Source organism: Nomascus leucogenys, chromosome 18 (genome assembly GCF_006542625.1).
Source record: "Nomascus leucogenys isolate Asia chromosome 18, Asia_NLE_v1, whole genome shotgun sequence".
NCBI classification, from domain to species: domain Eukaryota; kingdom Metazoa; phylum Chordata; class Mammalia; order Primates; family Hylobatidae; genus Nomascus; species Nomascus leucogenys.
In genome coordinates this window covers 101,630,294-101,652,571 of record NC_044398.1, presented here as the reverse complement: position 1 = coordinate 101,652,571, position 22,278 = coordinate 101,630,294, and the positions used below count along the sequence as shown (strand labels likewise).

At 57.8% G+C, this 22,278-nt stretch overlaps 1 protein-coding gene across 2 annotated transcripts in view; it reads right to left on the bottom strand.

Annotated features, from left to right (window-relative positions):
• The window catches only part of CLCN7 (chloride voltage-gated channel 7), a 29,830-nt gene extending 8,594 nt beyond the window's left edge, over positions 1-21,236 (bottom strand). For both annotated transcript variants that reach the window (XR_004026679.1, XM_030797861.1), the window contains exons 1-14: positions 20,991-21,236; positions 11,319-11,390; positions 7,630-7,701; positions 7,432-7,497; positions 6,839-6,971; positions 6,437-6,546; positions 5,594-5,674; positions 4,173-4,235; positions 3,983-4,066; positions 2,854-2,947; positions 2,472-2,536; positions 1,876-1,992; positions 1,153-1,207; positions 570-630 (exon numbers count right to left, since the gene is read on the bottom strand). Coding sequence is in view for 1 of the 2 variants with exons in the window: in XM_030797861.1 (XP_030653721.1) it covers positions 570-630; positions 1,153-1,207; positions 1,876-1,992; positions 2,472-2,536; positions 2,854-2,947; positions 3,983-4,066; positions 4,173-4,235; positions 5,594-5,674; positions 6,437-6,546; positions 6,839-6,971; positions 7,432-7,497; positions 7,630-7,701; positions 11,319-11,390; positions 20,991-21,131 (1,214 nt within the window). In the remaining variant the exon portion in view is untranslated. The remainder of the gene's footprint in view (positions 1-569; positions 631-1,152; positions 1,208-1,875; positions 1,993-2,471; positions 2,537-2,853; positions 2,948-3,982; positions 4,067-4,172; positions 4,236-5,593; positions 5,675-6,436; positions 6,547-6,838; positions 6,972-7,431; positions 7,498-7,629; positions 7,702-11,318; positions 11,391-20,990) is intronic.
• Positions 21,237-22,278: the final 1,042 nt, after the last annotated feature.

Below are 22,278 nucleotides of genomic sequence, written 5' to 3'. Positions count from 1 at the left end.
CCGCCTCGGCCTCCCAAAGTGCTGGGATTACAGGCGTGCGCCACCGCGCCCGGCCAGGCCTGTGTTTAATCATCAATCAGGCACCCAAATGTCCTGGGGTCGTCCTCTTCCCTGGGGTAAAGGCTCCTCGGCAGCAACCCCTCCTGACGTGTCAGAAGTGGCGCTACCCGTGCCCCGGCTGCACCCAATAGTATTGAAATCAGCACAGACCAAGAAGGAAGAAGCCGGGAGCCCCCGGCGTCCCAGGACAGCTGCAGTTGCTACTGGGCAGAGCCAGGCGGCGAAGGTTGGGCATGCCTCGCCCAGGCCCGATCCCACGCAGGGCCTCACTTCCTACCCAGGGGCCGTCCTCCAGGAGCCCTCGCACTCCCAGCCTTGGGCTAGTCCGTCACCTCCAGGCCCCGGGACACATCTCCTGTGAGCAGCTCCACCATCAGGAAGGATGCTGCATACACAGCCTTTCTTTCAGCTGTGGCCTAGGAGTGTCAACCCCATTCCACCACGTCCGCTTTCAAAAGGCCTGTGTGGCCACGCCCACCAACGCGATAAGCAATGCGGTTTCTCCTCACCTGATTCGAAACATGGTCAGCCAGTAGTTCAAGGCGTTGAACACAGCTCCAAGCACACCGCCTGCGAACGGGAGAAAGGCCAGTCAGCGACGCCGGAGGAAAAGTGCAGGCCTCCGCCCGCCGGCTCCCAGATGGCAGGAGAAGCTCGAGGGTTTGCAGAGGGAAGGGGACGGCAAGGGGCTGGGGGATCCAGGTAAGATGCTTCCTCCACATCGTCACACCCTGAGGGCTGGGGGAGCTGTTTCTCAAAGGCTCTGCCTTCCTTCCAGGGAAAAGGTGTCTAGCAGAGCAATAAACGCTGGTGGGACCAATTCTATCTCTTAGAGGAAAACCCATCCATCCCTGCAGCCCTGTGGTTTTTCCCAGCAGAGGTAAACGACAGGAAGCCACAGAAGCGAAGCTGTTGGCTCCCCACCCCCCACGTGTGCTGCCCATCGAAGAATCTGGAGGCGCAAGCCCCCGGGTGGCCCTGGGATGAGGGCAGACTCCAGGGAGCCACAGCCTCCAGTCCTCGTCTCTATGGCCACGTCACAGCTGAGCCAGGCCCGCAGGCCGTCCCTGCAGTGCTGGGGGAAGCCCTTACCCACCACACCCATGGCGATGAAGACCGGGATCTCATGGATCGTGTAGGCCATTTTCTGTGCAGAGAGAGGGAGAAGGCAGAGGATGTGAGGGAAAAGGCTCACAGCTCCTTTCTGCTGAAACTCAAGGACCACCATCTTAAGAGAGCTGTCCCCACAGAGAGCCTTCCCGCCCTTCCACACACAGGCCGCAGAAGTCCACGGGGGAGAAACACGCTGGGTGTTTTGAGGAGGCCTGGCCCCCACCTGGTGTGGCGGCCAGGGAGGCTCTCAGAGACCCTGCCACCCTCAGCACCCGGGGCGGGGAGGGCCCCAAGCACTGGGAACATAGCCCGTGGTCCCCCAGTTTCCTGCGCACAGAGCCGCCCTATCAACGGCATGGAGAGTCTCCCCAGCCCAGGCCCCGGGCTGCCCTGGAAACTAGGCCTGAGCCCAGCTGCCCTGAGAGCGCCTGCTGCACGTGCCCCCAGGCCGTGGGAGGCCCCATGCACGCAGCAACTGTGTGACATCCCAGGTGCCCTGCTGGTCCCATGGCCCCCTGACCTGAGGGGCAGCTTGGGGTGTCTTCCTGCAGCCCCTCGGGGCCCTGGAGCTCAAACAACAGCTCAGCTCCACAGCTATCAACCAGAGTTTTCTAAAGGACCAAATTCTCAACCTGGGCCTTAAGCAAACAGGGTCCTGGACCAGGATGCGAGGTGGGCGAGGTGGGCGATGGGGCAGGTTACCTCCGAGTCAAACCTTCCGAAGTTGATGAGGCCCGGGCTGGACAGGTCCCACATGTTCCCGTGGTAAATGCTCAGAACAAAATTCAGGGTGAACGTGGAGATCATGGAAGCAAAGAACTGCGGCGGAGGGCAGGAAACCAGCGCCCTCAGAGCCACGCTCCCAGCCCAGGGCCCACGGACCAGCAGGGACCAACGCCCCTCCTGTCAGCCCTGGGGCCCGGAGTCTGCAGACCATGCCCAAGGCAGAAGGGAAGGGGCTGGAGCCAGGGGTGGGCGCACTGTGCGGGCAAGGAGGGGCCTGGCCCTCTCTGGACTTGCCAGTGGAGAGCAAGAGGGGAAGGTGGAGTAGGGCTGGGTTCCCGGCTGTTTGATCCCCTACCCGGGAGCCACCCAGGGCTGGCAATGGTGCCCGGGACTAGGGGCAAACTGGGCAGCAAAGGCACGACCGCTGCTTTGGGCAGGGCCAAGGCCTGACAGACCCACAGGCGGTCCAGTTCCAGCCGCAGCTCGATGGGTGGCCCCAAGGTGGACCCCATGGTGGGAACTGAGAGGCAGCATGCACCCTGATGGGGAGGCAGCCATCAGCAGGCACTTACGATCCTCCAGGTCAGGAACTGGTTCCAGAAGGACGCACCCTCCTCCAGGCTGAACAGGACCCCACCTGGAAGGCAGGCGGCCGGCTCGGGTGCCAGCTGGACACAGGGCACCATGTCCACCACCAACTCCCTCCCCCAGGCTCCAGGGAACCCAGACCACGTGAGAAAGAAGCTAATGGGGTGGGCCCCAGCCACACAGAGAGGGACCCTGAGGGAGGTCTGAGGGCCGGACCCAAGTACGCTGCCGGCCTCTTCCAAATGCCCCGGCCGTGACTCCGAGCCTCTGCCACCCTCAGCGGGCACTGGGCCTACAGACAGGAGACCGTTCCTTCCAACACACAGGGCGAGGGCAAAGCTTCGGACCAAGTGCGGCCCTCCTCACCCACGGGGGCTCCAAACGCCGCTGACACTCCGGCCGCAGCCCCTGCGGAGACGAAGTCCCGCTTCTCTGTGTCTCTGCGGAAGTACTCGAAGATCTGCAACAGGGACAGACCCAGGGTCGGGGCAGGTTCCTCGAGGGCACGGCTCTCAGAAAGGGAGAGCGGCTGCCAGGACAGGGGCTGTGTAGGGGAAGGGGCTTTCAGGACGACCGAGTCAGCAGCTCTGATTCCTGCAGAGCACCGTGCTGCAAACCACGGCGAGAGACAGCAGGGTCAGCACCACCACCGGCAGCCCAGGGAAACACGCAAAGAGCCAGCCAGGAGCTCCACTTTCCAGCGCACGCAAGATGCCGGAAACCTCTACCCTCTACCAAAAACTGCACGGATGGAAACCCAGCCTTGCTGTTCTTTGGACTGCGTGACACTGCTTGCCTCTAAATTCACACATGGCCGGGCACTGTGGCTCACGCCTGTAATCCCAGCACTTCGGGAGGCCGAGGCGGGCGGATCACCTGAGGTCAGGAGTTTGAGACCAGCCCGGCCAACATGGCAAAACCCCATCTCTACTAAAAATACAAAAAACTTAGCCAAGCACCTGTAATCCCAGCTACTCGGGAGGCTGAGGCAGGAGAATTGCTTGAACCTGGGAGGTGGAGGCTGCAGTGAGCTGAGATTGTACCACTGCACTCTAGCCTGGGCAAAAGAGAGACTCCATCTCAAAAAAAAAAAAAGAAAAATACATTCACGCACAAATGCAGCTCAATCCCCATCAACATGCTGGGGACTTTTTTTGGGGAAAAAGTGTTCCAAAGTGTATCCTGACAAATAAACATCAGGTGGGCACACTTGGTCTCAGGTTCTGTGCCCCTCTGAGAAGCCGCTTGGAGCCACAGACCCTCCCACGGGAAACACTGATGCACGTGTGGCAGGGGACTCAAGGAGGGAAGCAGTGGGCCGTGGGGAGGCCTTGCGGGCAGGGACTATGCCTGCTGGCTCTGGGAGCCACCCGCAAGGCTGTCCTCAGAGGGGGCTGGGGCTCTCGGCCAGGAGGTGCTGAGGGAAGCCCATCTCCCTGCGTGGCGCCCGTACCCATGCCCATGTCACCCACACAAGGTGGAGGGTGGGACTCACCTTGAAATCTCGTTTCAGTGATGTCGACCTTCCCTGAGAGATCCCGGCGGCGATCACTGAACCTGAGTGGATCATCGGCCCTTCCTGGAGACCAGAAGGACCCGCGCTCAGAGACACACATAGGCGTGGCAGCCCTCGCGGGCCCAGCGGCCTCAGGCTCCAGCTGGGGCGGCCATGTGCACTTTGTTACCTTTCCCACGGCCAGGCCCCCGACCACGGACAGGATCACACCGGACACTTTGATCACCAACGTCTGAAACACAGGGAGACGCACGGCCTCCGATGAAAAGGCAGGCGCTGTCTTTGGACCTGAGCCGTAAAACAGCACACACAGCCCTGATCAGGCAGAGTGGCTGGGACACGGGGCCTCCGGGAAGGGGCTGGCACCCCCAGGCTGGGTGTCACCATGGCCACAGTGGATGCTAAACAGCAGCCAAGCGTCCCCTGCACTCACTCAGGGGACCCGCCCTCTGTGGCCTCAGCATTCAGCAGGGAAGGGGTTCTTTCGTTTCCTTCCTTCCTGAGGCAAAGCTGGGCCACCCACCCCATCCTACAGGCATGTCCTGCCTCCGCCAGTGTGGCCAGCACAGAGGAGGTGTTCCCGCTAGCCCTGCCTAGCAAGGCTCCTCATACACCCCTGGCACTGGAAAGGGGGTCACCTGCGGCTCCACGATGCCCTCCCCGGCTGCTCCCCGCCCCCAGGGGCCTCATCCTCTCCACCTGAGAAGGTGTGTAAGGTGTTTATCAGCCTCCCTGCCCCAGGGCAGAAGCCACGAGGGCGCAGACCCCAGACATAAGGGCGCTGAGTGCGTGGGGGGAGGGATGTATGTTAAAGATGCCGAGGAAAAGCAAACTCAACTCTCAGGCAACAAAAGGTATACAGCAACATCCCAGAAGGTTCAGGCCAGCCTGGCATGGGTGACAGGCTGGTCACCATTCCCAGCTGCTCCAGTAAACCTGATCTCCCGCCACAGGGCAAGGGCACCCCAAGGTCACCTGGGAGCTTTCGCCAGAGGGGACACACTGGCCCCACTCCTTGGCCAGGGGGACTAGGCCCCGGAAGCACCCTCAGGGGGCGGCTGCCACGCTGCCCACCCATCCTCAGATGGGACGGGGCCGCGGCAAGTCTCAGGCTAAGGAACGCTGGCGGCACAGACAGAAGCGACCACAGCGGAACTGGGTCAGGACTCCCAGCACCTCCAGAACCAGATGCTCTGATAACACCAAGTGTAAACGACCATGAGGCAAACTGAAAGCGGGAAACATTGCTACACGCCCACTACCACGACAGCTTCCGTGGTGAATCAGTCACCGCCACGCAGCCCACAGTCACAGACGCGTTGCACAGCTGTGGTGACACATGCACCACGCAAGCATTTCTGCAAGACTACTCATTTCTTATGTAATTTAATATGCACAAATACCAGTTGTTTACCACTTTCAAAAAAAAAAGGTGACGCCTTTACACCCAGCCAGCCCATCTGCACACAGCGCCACCAGTACACAAGGTGGCTGAGGCCAGTTCTGGAAAGCAGGCAGCCAAGAGAGCTGCTCCTGAACCAGCAAAGAGCGGGCGCCCACCCTGCCCAGCCAGGGCCACCGCACCCTCACCTTGAGACGCACCACGTGGGGGATCTTCACCCCGTTGAGGAAGCACTTGATCTGGGGGATTCCGCTGCCAGCAGCCACCGGCTGAAAGAGGGGAAGCACGGCTGAGCGGGTCATGGCCAGGCTGAGACAGATGCGACCCCCCAGCCCCAGGAGCCCCAGGAGCCGAGGAGCTCAGCACACACGCCTCAGGAGGGACTAGCACCATGGGCCTCAGGAAGGGAGCTCAGCACACACGTCGGGCCCAGGGAAGGGAGCTCAGCACACACGTCGGGGCCCCAGGGAAGGGGAGCTCAGCACACACGTCAGGGCCTCAGGGAAGGGGAGCTCAGCACACACGTCGGGGCCTCAGGGAGGGGACTCAGCACACAGTGGGTCGGGGGGGGGGGGGGGGGGGGGGGGGGGGGGGGGGGGGCACAGTCGGGCCTCAGGGAAGGGGAGCTCAGCACACACGTCGGGGCCCCAGGGAAGGGCCTCATGTCGTTGGGGTAGCTGCTCTCACTCTTCCCAGCCCAGACACAGATCAAGGATGTGGTGGAGGTGGACGTGGAGATGGAAGGAGGGGAGGGCAGAGTGAGGAGATGGAAGGAGGGGCGGAGCGGGGTGAGGGTGCCCAGGCCTGTGCTGTTGGGTCAGGAGCAGCACCCCAGGGCTCTGGGGGTGAAGAGGCCCTGGTGTGTCTGCTCCTCCTGAGGTTGTGAGTCTGGACCGCATGATTCTAGAAAGTGCCCGGGTTGTCAGCCAACGTGACGGTGGGGGTGGGTGAGTTGCAGGGGTTCCCGCCCATTCACCAGGGCCCCCAATCCTTCATGGGGTCCGACATAGCTGGGGCATCCTGCCACCTACCTCTATGAAAGCCACAATCACGGAGCCCACGAGCACGAAGGCGGCGTTCAGCGTGGCCCACAGCAACAGGGAGAAGGACAGTCCACCTTTCTCTGTGAACTTGTCGATATCTGGGGCTCATCAAGGAGGGCTGGCTGCTTCCCTGTCAGGACCACCACCCACCCTGGACCCCAGCCCTGCCCCATGGCCCAGCCTGGCAGACGCCGCCCTGCTGGGTGGAGCCATGACGTGCACTGGACATCCCAGAGACGTCTCACGGCCCAACCATGACAGGGACACAGCCAGCCGGGCCAGGCCACCTCCACCTGCACTGGAACACGCTGGGCTCAGGACTCCTGCCCGGGACTCAGCCCAGGCCACGTCCCCCGTCCCAAGATGCACCGGCTGTACCGGGAAGGATACTGCCCTTGATGACCCTGTACTTCAGGCCAGCCAGGTTTTCCACCACGATGTCAATGAAGCAGGCCACAAGGCCCGTGAGGATCCCGATGAGGGCGCAGATGACCCAGCGCTTGATTTCCACCGTCCGGAAGGCCTGCAGGGCGCGGTCAGGGCGAGGGTCAGGCAGGGCCCTGGTGCAGTCACTCTGGCAGCAGCAGGACCGCCCAGACCGCCTGCAGGCCCCGGGATTATGAAGGCCCCAGCGCGCACGGTGCGCCGAGTCCCACAAAGGGCAGTTTCTGGCCAACATCTGAGGCGCACCCAGGGCTCGAGGGTGACTCGGGGGGGGGTGGGTGAATTCCCAACACCTTCACGGCCAGCGGTTGTTACGCTGGGCACCGCAGCTGGCAGCCGTAAGAGCAGCCTTCTTGGTTATAGTGACAGTGACCCTCCCACGGTCTCTAGAAACCAGAGGAACCCACAGGCCTCAGAGGCGGAGTCAGAGGAGGAGGGAGGAGGTGTGTCACCCCACCCCGGCAGAAGAGCAGCCCCAGGCCCGGCCGGCACCAGGCCCTGCGCTGCGGGACCCTGCACGGAGTTGGTGTCCAGCTCACCGTGTGGTTGATCCGCCGCTCCTCCTCCAGGAACAGCTGGTTCTCGCTGTTGTCATAGTCCAAGCTCTGCAGGCCGGGACAGCAAGGGCAGCGCTCAGCACCGACGGGACGCTCTGGGTGCGAGCACAGGGGACCGGGAGTGGGCTTGGAGGGCGCAGAGGCCAGGTCTCAGGGTCGGGGGAACAGGAGGACGCCCACCTCATACTTGAGGGACAGGAGCTTCTCGTTGTGTGGGATCTCCTTGGGGAAGGGATGTGGAGGGTCCATATCCTATGGCAGAAAAAGGCAAAGAGAGAAGCCCAGTGGACAAGGCCACAAGGAGAGAGGCCCCTCTCAGCTCACACACGAGGCCGTTATCATCCCGACACCAAGGACAAGGACGCAGCAAGAGAACTGCAAGTGGGGCGTGGTGGCTGACACCTACAATCCCAGCACTTTGAGAAGCCGAGGCAAGTGGATCAGCTGCAGTCAGGAGTTCGAGACCAGCCTGGACAACGAGGTAAAACCCTGTCTCTACCAAAAATACAAAAATTAGCTGGGCGTGGTCGTGGGCACCTGTAATCCCAGCTACTCAGGAGGCTGAGGCAGGAGAATCGCTTGAACCCGGGATGCGGAGGTTGCAGTGAGCTGAGATTGCGCCACTGCACTCCAGCCTGGGTGACAGAGCAAGACCCTGTCTCAAAGAAAAAAAAAAAAGAGAACTACAGACCAACACCCCTACAACCACAGATGCAAAGATCTTTGGTAAGACACAAGCAAAGCGATTCCAGCAATGCCAGCAGCAAGGTGAATTCAGCCTAGGAATACAAGTTAGTTTAACATCCAAAAATCAATCCACGAGGCAGGGTGCGGTGGCTCACACCTGGAATCCCAGCACTCTGGGAGGCAGAGGCAAGAGGATCAACTGAAGCCAGGAGTTCAAGACCAGCCTGGGCAACAGAGTAAAACCCTCATCTCTCTCTCTCTCTTTTTTTTTTTTTTTTTTTTGAGACACAGTCACTCTTTTTGCCCAGGCTAGAGTGCAGTGACGCAATCTCGGCTCACTGCAACCTCCGCCTTCCAGGTTAAAGCCATTCTCCTGCCTCAGCCTCCCAAGTAGCTGGGATTACAGGTGTGTACCACCACGCCTGGCTAATTGTTGTATTTTTAGTAGAGACGGGGTTTTGCCATGTTGGCCAGGCTGGTCTCAAACTCTTGGCCTCAAGTGATCCACCCAGCCTGGGCAACACAGTGAGACCCCAACTCTTAAAAAAAGCCAAAAAAAAGAAGAAAAACCACAGGCATGGTACCGCCACGAAGATGGACACAGAAGAATGGAAGAGAATTGAGAGAGTCCAGAAAGAAATCCAAAACATGTATGATCAATTGATTTCCCACAATGGTGTCAAAACATTTCAACAGAGAAAGGTAGTGTTTTCAACAAATGGTGCTGGGACAACTGGATTTCCATATGCAAAAATGAAGCTAGACCGGGCGCAATGGCTGACAGCTGTAATCCCAGCACTCTGGGAGGCTGAGGCAGAAGGACTGCTTGAGGCCAGGAGTTTGTGATCAGCCTGGGCAACCTAGTAAGACTCCATCTCTACAAAATATTAGCTGAGTGTGGTGACATGTGCCTGCAGTCCCAGCTACTTGGGAGACAGACAGGAGGCAGAGGCTGCAGTGAACCATGATTGCACCACTGTACTCCAGCCTGGGTGACAATCAGACCCTGTCTCAAAAAAAGAGAGAGAGGGAGGGTATGACGTTGGACCCTTACCTCACACCACATCCAAAACTTAACTCAAAAGGGATGAAAGACCTAAAACTGTAAAATTCTTAGGAAAAAACGGGTCAATTGTCATGGGTTAGGCAATGGTTTCTTAGACATGACACCAAAAGTACAAGCAACACAAGAAAAAACAGATTAGCTGAACTTCAGCAATACAACCTATGCTGTGTATGATGCGCCTGTGGTCCCAGCTCCTCAGGAAGCTGAGACGGGAGGAGTGCTTGAGCCTGAGAGATGGATTTCAGCCTGTGCCACACACTGAGACCTCATCTCAAAAAATAATAATAATAATTTTTTTTTAGACAGGGTCCCGTCTATCACACAGGCTGAAGTACAATGGTGTGATCATGGCTCACTGCAGCCTCAACCTCCTGGATTCAATAAATCCACCTACCTCAGCGTCCTGAGTACCTGGGGCCACAGGCGCACACCACCACACCTGGCTAATTGTTGTTTTTGTTTTTGTTTTTTGTAGAGACAGGGTCTCACTATGTTGCCTAGGCTGATCTCGAACTCCTGGGCTCCAGCGATCCTCCAGCCTTGGTTTCCCAAAGTGTTGGGATTACAGGTGTGAACCACCACACCTGCCCAGAAAAAAAAAATTTTTTTTGAGGCAGGGTCTTACTCTGTCACCCAGGATGAAGTGCAGTGGCACCATCTCAGCTCACTGAGACCTCCACCTCCTGGGCTCAAGTCATCCTCCAACCTCAGCCTCCCAAGTAGCTGGGACTGCCGGTGCCTATCACCAGGCCCAGCTAATATTTATATTTTTTGTAGAGACAGGGTTTCACCATGTTGGTCAGGCTGATCTTGAACTCCTGAGCTCAATCAATCCATCTGCTTCCCAAAGTGCTAGGATTACAGGCGTGAATCACCTCACTTGGCCAAAACTTTTTTAATTAAAAAAATTTGAGCATCAAAAGACACCACTGAGAAAGTGAACGGAAAACCCACTGACCGGGAGAAAACTTCTATAACTCATGTGTTGGATGAGAGATTTGCATCTACATATAAAGAACTCCTGCAGCTCAATTATAAAGACAACAAACCCAGTTTAAAAATGAGCATAACCAAGACACGTGTGGCCGGCCAGGCACCCACTCCAGGGCCTGAGACCGGAGAGGACTGACTGCTGAATCTCACGCGCTCGCTTTTTCCCTTGTCTCCCGACTCCTGCGCCTCCCAAGGCTGACACCAGAGCAAAGGCTTTGAAGTCCAAAAAGGCAGTGCTGAAGGTGCCCACGGCCACGCAACAGATCTTCCGAAGGCCTTGTGGCTCCAGAGGCAGCACAAACATATCAGAAGGGCAGCCCCGGGAGAGGCGCTGCTGGCTGTGCCGGACGGCATCTGAGCACGGCGCCAGCCTCGGGAGCGACTGCAGCGGCAAAGCTCAAAGGGACGCAAGGCCGAAGAGCGCCCGGACAGGTGGACTGTGAGACGCCTCAGCCTCTGACGTGGCCCAGGGCAGAGCCGGGTGGGGCCTGATGGGGAGAAGGAGGACGCCCGGGGTGTCGCCAACATCAGGATCATCTCAACAGGAGTCCCGCACAGACATCTCCCCAGAGACGATGAGTGAACGGCCAGCGGCAGCGGAGGACTCCCGGCCTCACCAGCGGCTGGGGGACAAACCAAGGCCGGCGGGAGATGCCCCCAAGGGGAAGGAAGACGAGCACGCTGCCGCTGAGCTCAGGACTCCCGGGGCAGCCACTGGCACGGGACCATCTCAACCCCTGCTCTCTGAAGTCAGAGGCATCCGGCCCCCTCTCACTCTCTTGGGGCTCCTCACTGCCCCCCAAGATCCCTGTCCTTGCCCTGTCCCAAAGCCAGGTCCAGTCCCCTCGCTGCCCATGCTGTCACTGCTGTCCTGACCGGCTTCCTGCACCCCGCACAGCCCGTCCAGGTTCCTGGCGCCCTGCACTCCTCCGTCTGAGAGCACTTCTGCCCGGTTGCCTCTGCTCACTCGGCCTCGGGGACCGTGTCCCCCCAGGGAAATCTTCCCTGAACCCTGGACCTGGGACCCCACTATCTCCCTGCCGCTCGGCCCCTGCCCATCCCTGTCATCCTCTGCTAAGATGCAGCTAGCTCCGAGGGAGGACGGGGAACACCCCCAACTCACCGGGTCCAAAAGTTCATCATCCATCTCCACGTTGCTCATATGTCCGATTCGGAAAAGCGCAGAACGTGGTGACTAAAAGCAGAAGAGAAACTGTGAGGGCGCTCGGGCGTCACACGCTCTGCGCCGTGGATTCTCACACCGTGGATTCTCACACCGTGGATTCTCACTCCCGCCGCCGCACCCCAGCCTCGCCTGACCCTGCCTGGGAGCTCAGGAATGGGCCAGGTCAGGCCTGCCTGCTGGGTGGGGGCAGCAGGGCCGGGACAGGTCAGGCCCTGGAAGCAGGACTGCTCCGGCTGCCCCTCAGCCTGTCAACGAGACGTCCGGCCCCTGAGCCCAGGGCGCAAGCTCCCTGCTCTAGACTGAAGGCGAGGCACCTGCCACCCACCAGGAAAGAAGGGCTGGGCAACACGCCACCACCAATGCGGTGCCCGCCACAGCGCCCTGGGCCATCCTGCCCAACCCTGCTCCCGAGGCCCTGCTCAGCCACCTGCCACCTCCACAGAGTCACCTCCACTGTGGCCTCTCTGGGTCTTGAGACACAAACGGCTCCACAGTGTTCATGCTGCCCTCCCCACAGGACGCCCAGCTGTCGGGCAGAGCTGGGTGGGGTCTCAGCCACCTAAGGCTTTGCAGCCGCCCCAACTCAGGGCAGGGGCAGGGCAGCGGGCCCTGGGTGGCATGGTGCAGGTGTGACTTACAGAGCTCCTGTCCCAGTCTCCAGCTCCTTACTAGAGCCAAGGCGCTGAGGCCAGGCTAGGAGGAGCCAAGACCTCAGCCTCCTTTCCCCAAAGAGACCCTTTGGAGATGGCTCCAATTTCCACTATCTCCTGAATCTTTACCAGCATCTGGGGATGTGAAGGGAAGAAGGGCTGCCTCCCAGGTAGAGGGGCCACATGCCCAGAGTGCCCGCTCTCTGCATCAGAGAGACCATGCGCCTGTGACGAAAGTGTTGGCAGAGGAGTCCAGTGGCTGGTACCGGCCGTGGGAAGACCACCGAGGCTGCCGCCCGCCTTCCCTGGGAGCAGCCCTCCTGGCTCCCAACGCCATCCCCTCCTCATCCCCCCATCTCTCCCTCCACCTTCCTTGGGCTCAGCCTCCCGCACGAGATTTCAGCAGGGCCTGAAAGTGCTTCTTGGTGATAGAACTGCAGGTGATGACGCCAGAAGCCCACTGGGCCGAGGTGGGGACAGGGAGAGGTATGGGAACGGCCTGCACTGGGGCCCAATTTTCCTTCAACCTCCACCTATCCACAGGGATCACGATTACCACACACAGGCAAGGACATGGAGGCAGAGAAGGAAAGTTTGGCATGTGAGGTCACTGCGAGCCAGGGGTGGCGGTCCTGCTTTCTCTGGAGTGCTCACCCCTGAAGGAGACGGGCTCCCCAAACCGTCATCCCAGAAACTGCCTTCAGAACCAGACCTTCCCGGAGGGCTGCAGTGGCTCATGCCTGTAATCCCAGCACTTTGGGAGGCCGAGGCAGGAGAAATCACTTGACGCCAGGAGTTCGAGACCAGCTGGGCCAACATGGTGAAACCCCATCTTTACTAAAAATACAAAAATTAGGCGGGCTACTTGGGAAGCTGAAGCAGGAGAATCGCTTGAAGCCGGGAGGTGGAGTCTGCAGTGAGCTGAGATCGCGCCACTGCACTCCAGCCTAGGTAACGGCAAGACTCTGTTTCAAAAAAAAAAAAAAAAAAAAAAAAAAAAGAACCTGACCTTCCAGCCCACTGTCCTCCAGGGACCCCTTCCCCAACCATTGTCCTGTTACCAGCCACCGTCACCCTTGGTGTGCACCCCCCCCCGGTGTTGATGACTCAGCGAGTGGCCCTGGCGGCGGGGGGGGGAACCTGGGCACGTGCCACTGGCCCTTGGCAGACATCAGTCAGAGCCTCCTCCTCTCCCCAGGCAAAGAGCACCCCCAGGCCATCTCCATCAGAAGCCAGAAGCAGAGGCCAGACAGACAGACAGACAGACCCGCAGGTGTCTGCCATGGCATGTCCACGCCCAGGTGAGAGTGTGGGAGGGGCTGGAGTGCACAGGTCCTGCTGGACAGAGCCCTGAGTCACAGGGCGCCTGCCCTTCCTCTGCCCCCAGCCTTGCCACATGCCAGTGGCTCTCCCTGAGCCCTCAGTCACAGGCGAAACTCACAGCTTGAGTCTCCTGCCACACGGGCTGACAGGGTGGGAGGAGGAAGGTGCCACGGTCCAGGTGTGATGGAAGCAGTGGCCTGGCCAGCTGCCCACTCCCTCCCGCTCACACTCACATCAAAGCCCCTGGACTCCAGGTCTCATCACCAGAAAACACAGCCCTGTGGCCAGCGCTGGGCCTCTGACCCCCAGCTCCCAGGTGGACAGGTGCCCCGGTGCCCCCAACAGAGACCATGGAACCCAAAAGACCCACTTCACCATGAGGAAGGACCCCACATCCAAACGGGCACCCCGTGGGATACGTCCTGCCCACAGGGCCACTCTCCCCATCACTCAAGACGTCGGCACTTCTCTCCTAACGCCACTCAAGGCCTGTTGTGCTTCTAAGGCTGTTCTTTGTTGGAAATAACGGATCATTCTGGCCGGACGTGGTGGCTCACGCCTGTAATCCCAGCACTCCGGGAGGCTGAGGCAGGAAGATCGCTTGAGCCCAGGAGTTCAAAGCCAACCTGGACAATGTAGTGAGACCCTGTCTCTACAAAAAATCAAAATTAGCAAGGCATGGTGGCGTGTACCTGTGGTCCAAACTACTCAGGAAGCTGAGGCAAGAGGATCGCTTGAGCCTGGGAAGTTGAGGCTACAGTGAGCTATGATTGCACCACTGCGCTCCAGCCTGGGTGACACGGCAAGACCCTATCTCTAAAATTAAAAAAAAAAACCCAACCAAAACGAAACAGCCACAGTCACACGTCCTGGGCGCCAGGCCTGGGAGGCCTTGAGGTGGGCCACCGTCTACACCGCGACAGCACTGTCCCGCAGCAGCAGGCAGAGCTGTGAATGCAGTCAGGCCAAGGTGAAGGCTGACGGTGCAGTATGTGACCAGCGGGCCACCCCCACCGCCACCGCCTTGGCAGATTCAAGAGGGGTGAGGGGTGAGGGGTTTCCCCCCAGCAGGGCATCAGCTGCCCCTGCCCGGAGTCAAAGGATGGGGCTCTGGCGCCTTCCCTTCCCAGCATCTCTTTCCTTAACTCTGCCAGGACTTTGAGAAGGTGGCTTTTGTAATGGAAAAACACGACGTTTACTTCAAGTTCAGCAATGCATTCCGTGCGGTTACTTTCTTTTTTAAATGCAAGTTCTTATAAATTAAACACTAGATGCTGTTCCTCAAACTCCTGCCACACACGGCAACCTACACGGTCCCAAGTGCCAGACACTAACTGAAAACAGCCAGGCTCAGGAACGCGTGAGCCAACACTCCCGAGAGGCGGGACTGGGCCAGAGGGGAGGCAAGGTCGTCAGGGTTGGGGGTGGGTGGGACTAGAAAGAGGGGCCTGAAAATGGCCTGCACCCCCTTCCTGGTGCTTACGCGGATCTACACGCATTGCACCAACGACACTCTCTTGGTTTTGGTGCCGTGCTGTTACGAAAAGGTAAACAGTGGGGGAAACTCGGTGAAGGGTACACAAGCCCCCTATGCTACCTTTGCAGTTTCCTGTGAATCCAGAGTGATTTAAAAGTCAAAAAAGGGCTGGGCGCGGTGGCTCATGCCTGTAATACCAGCACTTTGGGAGGCCGAGGCAGGCAGATCACCTGAGGTCACGAGTTCGACACCAGCCTGGCCAACATGGAAGAAACAACCCCGGTCTCTACTTAAACAAAACAAAACGAAATCCTTCAAGTACTACAACGAAAAACGAAACAAAAAAAACACAAACAACCAAAAATTAGCCGGGCATGGTGGTGCACACCTGTAATCCCAGCTACTCGGGAGGCTGAGGCAGGAGAACTGCTTGAACCCAGGAGGCGGAGGTTGCAGTGAGCCGAGATCCTGCCACTGTATTCCAGCCTGGGCAATAGAGCGAGACCCTGTCTCAAATAAATAAATAAAATAAAATAAAATAAAAGTCAAAATAATGTATAGACAAGGGGAACTACATCAAACTTTAAAACTTCTACACATCAAAGAAAGCAACAGAGCAAAGGTAACCTATGAAACGAGGAAATATTTGCAAACGTGATAAGGAATTAATATCTGATAAGGGATTAATATTCAGAATACATAAAAAAACTCAGGGTCAGGTGAGGTGGCTCACATCTGTCATCCCAGCACTTTGGGAGGCTGAGGTGGGCTGATCACTTGAGGTCAGGAGTTCAAGACCAGCCTGGCCAACGTAGCGAAACCCCAACTCTCCTAAAAATACAAAAATTAGCCGGGCATGGTGGTGGGCGCCTGTAATCCCAGCTACTCGGGAGGCTGAGGCAGGAGAATCACTTGAACCCAAGAGGCAGAGGTTGCGGTAAGCTGAGATCACACCACTGCACTTCAGCCTGGGCGACAGAGGGAGACTCCGTCAAAAACAAAAACAAAAACAAACAAACCAAAAACCAAAAACAAACATAGAAAGCAGCGTCTGAAAGTCCCATTTGTACGCCATGTTCACAGCAGCACCGTTGACAATGACCAAAATGCGGAAGCACCCGGTGTCTGCCGATGGGTGAGTGAGTCAAGGAAATGCAGCCTCTCCCCGCAGTGGAATAATTCAGCCATAAAGAGGAACGACCACCGACCCGTGCTGCAGGACAACGGGCTAGAGGACCCCGTGCTCTGTGAAGTAAGCCAGTCGGAAAAAGACAGCCCCCACCGGTCCACTCTCGTGAGGGCCCTGGAGCCGTCAGGTCCGCTGAGGCAGACGGCAACCAGCGGGCTGGGTGGCAGGAGGAGGGAGAGCGTTGAATGGGTGCGGTTTCAGTTCGGCAAGGGATGGGTTGTGTAACACTATGAGCGTACTCAAGCCTACTGACTGCACTCACAGATGATTAAACGGTAATTAAACAAAATATTTTTTAGAGACAAGGTCTTGCTATGTTGCCCAGGCTGGTCTCTAACTCCTGGGCTCAAGTGATCCTTCCGCCTTGGCCTCTCAAGTAGCTGGTATGAGAGGCGTGCACCACCATGCCCGGCTTAAAACGGTAAATTTATGGTATGTGTTGTTTACCACAGTTTTTTTTTAAAACTTAAAGCCGTATGAAAGACCATTTGCTGTTCTGCCTGGCCTGCACTGCACCCTAACATTCAGCAGGGTGCTGCCAGGACCAGGCTAGACGCTAGGCACAGAAGATACAGCAGCTGCCCCACGGGGGGATGGGGGTTACAGTCAAAGGAAAAGAGGTGACACACAAAGGCCACAGAGACCAAGGAGAGGCCTTTGCTGTCCACGCAGTGTCCCCATGGCATTAAGGCAGAGACCTAAAGCAAGACAGACACTGAACAGCAATGCTGGAGGGCAGGGAAGGGCAAGCGACAGCAGGGGAACCCTCCCAGGCAGGCAGAGGACTTCCTGGAGGCCGGAAAAGAACCAAGGGGCACTTCCTCAAGTAGAGCAGAGCTCAAGGGGCCACTGGGGACGACCCCAGACCCTCCCCCATGGCCTCGCTGCGCCCACAGTTCTCTCTCAGGCTGCGGTCTGTGGCTCTGGGTGCCCAGGCAGGACACAGGCCCACACTAACCCAGACCCCTGCCCTGCCAGGGTCTTAGGTGGAGCATCCCAACATGAGTTCCCAGGGATGTCCTGCAAATACCCGCCTCCCCTCACTGCCCCCTGAGACCCAAGTGTTTCTGGCTCCAGCGGCTTTCCCTCTCTCAGTTCTCAAGGAGTTCTGCTTCCTGCCGCCCACACACGGCCAGGGCTGGCTGACCTCACCCTCGCCCTGTCCCAGCACCACCAGATGAGCAATGACTGGCTTTGTCAATTCATCACTACGCCACACAAAGCAAGACAGGCCTGAGAACAGGAACAGCAACCCACAGGTGGCTCTGAAGGGCCTGGGCTTTCAGCTGGCACCCAGCTACCAACAAGCCACTCCACAGTCTGCCCTGCCCAGGGCAGCCACCTCGTAGTGTTTGGCCAGCTGTGCCCACGTTGAGGTGGCAACAACACCACCAGCCAACCTGAAAATCCTGCAACAAACCCTAAAGAGCCTGGAGGCAGCTAGGGCCAGTTCTCACGTTCACTGGAACAGTCCTGTCGGCAGGGGATGGCCTGGGTTGATATTTTAGTTCAAAACAGCTCTGGAGGCCTTGAATCCAACGGCAGCTTACAGCACCCCGTCTGTGGCCACACTGGGGTGCGCCTGAGCCTAACTATGAGCTGTGCCCACCAGTCAGAGCAGACCCTCCCCCAGAAAAACAGCACCAAGAAATCCAGTAGCTACTCAGGAAGTTGGGCAGGAAAGTCACAACGAACACGAATCCCTCTTGTGTTGCTGGTTTTAACACGACCGGGCACGACTCACGTTTCTTCGGAGCATGGTTTGTGACAGGCGCCGTGTTCAGCGCTACGCATGTGTTAACTTTTTCGCAGATGGGAAAACCGGGCAACAGGGAGGCTACAGGCCTTGCAGGAGACCCTCGGCGAGTCCAATGCTCAGAGCACAAAGGCCTCCGAGGACGCCTGGCCTAAGAGGTGGCGTCTTGGCCTCTAGACTCCACCTCTCCAGTCTGTCTGCGGGGCAAGGCTGGGGCCCTTCAGGCATGGGGTCCTAGCTTCCCATGGGCTCCCCTAGAGATGAGCCAAATTCAAAGCCTGCTCATGTGCGCAGCAGGGCTGACCTCCATGCTCCACAGCACATCCCAAACACACACACTCCCTTTGTCCTTTCCCACCCGTCCGCCTGCCTGAAGATCTTGTGCTCTTCAAGTCCAAGCCTTGTGACTGCTCCTGCCCCGGGGGCCCTGCAGACCATCCGCACAGGGCACTGGGCCTGTCTCCAGCAGGAAGGAAGCAGCTTTATGTGCCTGCGTCCCAGGCAGCCACAGAGCAAGTGCACGATAAACTATTTTTTTTAATTGCTTGTAAGCAGGGTATCTGCCATTATTAAATGCAAACAAACAAATAAGCTTACAATGACTTTTAAGGGAATACTTAAAAAATTTTTTTTTTGAGATGGAGTTTTGTTCTTGTTGCCCAGGCAATGGCGTGATCTCAGCTCAGTGCAACCTCCGCCTCCCGGGTTCAAGCGATTCTCCTGCCTCAGCCTCCTGACTAGCTAGGATTACAGGCGCTCACCACCACACTCGGCTGATTTTTGTATTTTTAGTAGAGACGGGGTTTCACCATGTAGGCCAGGCTGGTCTCGAACTCCTGACTTCAGGTGATCCACCCGCCTCGGCCTCCCAAAGTGCTGGGATTATAGGCATGAGCCACCACGCACAGCCGGGAATACTTTCTAAGGTTAAGAGATCAACAGATTATTTCCCAAAAAATCAACTCTTCTATTTGCAAAGACAAACAGGAAACCCCAAGCACATTCAGTCCCAAGAGAAACTCAAATTCAACCTCCATCGAGGTTCCCAATCTTTACCTTTCAGCCCTTAAAGCTGGTTTATTCCTTCTACCTTGTGAACTTCAGATTTCTTTAATTAAAAAAAAAATTTTAAAATTTTTTAAGATAGGTTCTCAAACTCCAGCCTGGGCAAAAGAGTGAGAAACTACCTCAAAAAAAAAAAAAAAAAAAAAAGCAGCTCACTGCAGATTCAACCTCCTGGGCTCACACGACTCTTCTGCCTCAGTCTCCCGAGCGAGCAGCTGGGACTACAGATGCATATCACCACACCTGGCTAATTTTGCTTTTTTTTTTTTTAGAGACAGGGTTTCAGGGTTTCACTATTTTGCCCAGGCTGGTCTTGAACTTCTGGGCTCAAGTGATCCTCCCCTACCTTGGCCTCCCAAAGTGGCATGAGCCACCACACCTGGCCTTACTTTCTTTTAAAACAGAAACACACACACACACACACACACACACACACACACAGACATACACACAAATAACTAATCACCCATGGCCCCACCACTTCAAATTAACCCCTTCAGATCACTTTTCATGCAGACTACAGCACGGAGAGCAGGACAGCCCACTTCAAAGGGAGCTGAGCTGCTGCTTCTTATCAGCAAAAGGCAGACTTTGACCTTCTTTGTCTGGTGCATTTCTAAGGAATTGGGAAAACCTAAATGTAGGTTCTGTGGAAACAGCCTGATTTTCGTGTCCTTCCTAACCTTTTTTTTTTTTTTTTAAGACGGAGTCTGGCTCTGTCGCCCAGGCTGGAGTGCAGTGGCGCCATCTCCACTCACTGCAAGCTCCGCCTCCCGGGTTCACGCCATTCTCCAGCCTCAGCCTCCCGAGTCTGGGACTACAGGCGCCCGCCACCGAGCCCGGCTAATTTTTTGTGTTTTTAGTACAGACGGGGTTTCACCATATTAGCCAGGATGGTCTCAATCTCCTGACCTCATGATCCACCTGCCTCGGCCTCCCAAAGTGCTGGGATTACAGATGTGAGCCACCGCGCCCGGCCGTCCTTCCTAATCTTTAGGCACAAAACAAGTGTTTAAAGGACTAGACAAGAAAAAATGTAAAGAATAAGTGCAAAGCAGATTAAGACCCATCAACAAAACGGTTCACTAACTCAAAAGTAACACAATACAGCCAGGCGCAGTGGCTCACGCCTGTAATCCCAGCACTTTGGGAGGCCAAGGTGGGAGTATCACCTGAGGTCGGGAGTTCGAGGCCAGCCTGACCAACATGGAGGAACCCCGTCTCTACTAAAAATACAAAATTAGTCGGGCGCGGTGGCGCACGCCTGTAATTCCAGCTATTTGGGAGGCTGAGGCAGGAGAGTCACTTAAACTCTGGAGGTGGGGGTTGCCGTGAGCCGAGATCGCGCCATTGCACTCCAGCCTGGGCAACTACAGTGAAACTCCGTCTCAAAAAAAAAAAAAAAAAAAAAAAAAAAAAAATTAAAACAATACACAGACAGGGAAACAAATGTACCCGTAACGGTTCTCCAGACCTTAACACTGCTCAGACGCACGCTGCAGGGTGACCTGCGGAACGCATTCCAACCTCTGACTTGCTGCTTATTGTGTTTGCCTGCACATTCCAAATTCAAATCGGTGCTAAGGGAGACTGAGTACAAATACTCGTCACTCCCAAGATCACCTGAAAGTCGGGACTGATCCCCACACAGAAAGATGGCAGATAAAGGCGCCCAGTCATTCTCACTGAAAGAGACCCGGCTGCAATCTTAACTGTTCCCATCTCCCAGGGGGTCAAAACGCAAACAAAATCAGTTGCTCGTGTAGGATGACAATTCTAAAAAGTCGCCTGAACAGAAAGCCACTTGCACCCCTTTAGGGCCAGTTTGGGGGACACCGGGGGGAATGAACGTGCGCCAAGGCTGCCCCGGCGCCCCTCAGCGCCCCACATTCCGCGGGGTCCGGCGAGATCCGCCTGCTCACCCAGCCCTCCCGGCCACCCAGCCCGGTGCTGCCTCCGAAGACTCCAGACCCCAGGCGCCCCCGCCAGCCCTGCCCCGCCGAGGAGCCCCGGGGCGCGTTCCCGAGTCCCCCGCGCCTCGGTCGCCTCCAGGACCGGGATACGCGGCGCCGCCAGGAGGCTCACGAGGGCGCGGGCTGCGGGGCGCACGAGGGCTCAGTTTCCCCGCCTGCGCCCTACCCGGCCTCACCTGGCGCGCAGCCCCGGGCCCAGCCCCGTTCAGCAGCGGCGTCCCCCCGCCGGGCCGCGCCGTCCTCCGCAGCAGCGGCGCCGCCTCCTCGTCGTCCCGGTCCCGGCCGGACCACGACACCTTCTTAGAGACGTTGGCCATGGCCCGCCGCGGAGCGACACCGGCCGGGAAGCGCCGGCTGCCCCGGTGTTTGTTCTCGTGACCCGCGCCGGCGGCCACGTGACAGGAGATGGCAGCCACGTGACGCGCGACGGGCCCACATGATGAGCGACGGCGACCACGTGACCTGCAACGGCACCCACCGAGGCCCGGTCGCGCGGGGGCTCATGGGAGCCGCGCTCCCCGCGGGTCTTGGCGCCGCCCTCCCTAGAGAATCGCCGCGGCCTCGAGGACCCCGTTCTGCCCACGCGACTGCAAAGGCGGCCCCGTGGGGCTGAGCGCCGAGTGCTTGGGAGGCGAATGGCCGCCCCCGGGACCTGAGGGCAGGAGCTGGCTGGAGGGGCTCCCCCAGCCCCGGTCGGCCGCGCCGATCGTGACGGAGCCGCGGTGGGGAAGGGAGGAGGGAGGCAGGGGCGAGGGCAGGCCCTTCCTTGCCATAGGCGGCAGCTAAAGACGTGAAGGACGAAATTAGAAGTCCCGAAGTATGCATCCGCCCTCGCAGTAGGCATTCGGGCGAGGGTCGGAGTGGAGGCTTCCTCCAGGCAGCCCCGGAGGCTCCTCCCGCCTAATGAGAAAAGAGCAGAAGGCGAGTCCTCTTCAACGGTCAGGCCCCAGAGACAGTACAGGAGGGTCGCGCCTGGAAACTGCCGCCTACTGCGCAGATAGCTGTGAACTGGCCAAATAGCCGCCCAGACCCTGTACCCGCACCAGTGCACAGCCCATCACTAATCAATGGTATTTCCATAAACCAAAGAGAATTCTTGACAACTTTACATCAGCCCACACCCTGTCCCCACCTTTTGGGTCATTTGCTTATTTATTTTGAGACAGGGTCTCCCTTTGTCGCCCAGGAGTGCGGTGGGGCGGTCAAAGCTCAGTGCAGCCTTGACCTCCTGGACTCAAGCCATCCCCGTGCCTCAGCCTCTGGAGTAACAGGGACCACAGGCCTGCGCCACCACACCCGGCTCATTTTTGCCGTGGAGCTCACAGTGTGTTGCCCAGGCTTTTCTGAAACTTCTGACCTCAAATGATCCTTCCACCTTAGCCTCTAGAGTAAACTCTTTATATTTTGTGCCTCATCCTCTTCCTTTTAAAAAGTCGATATTTGAAGTCTCGCTCTGTCGCCCAG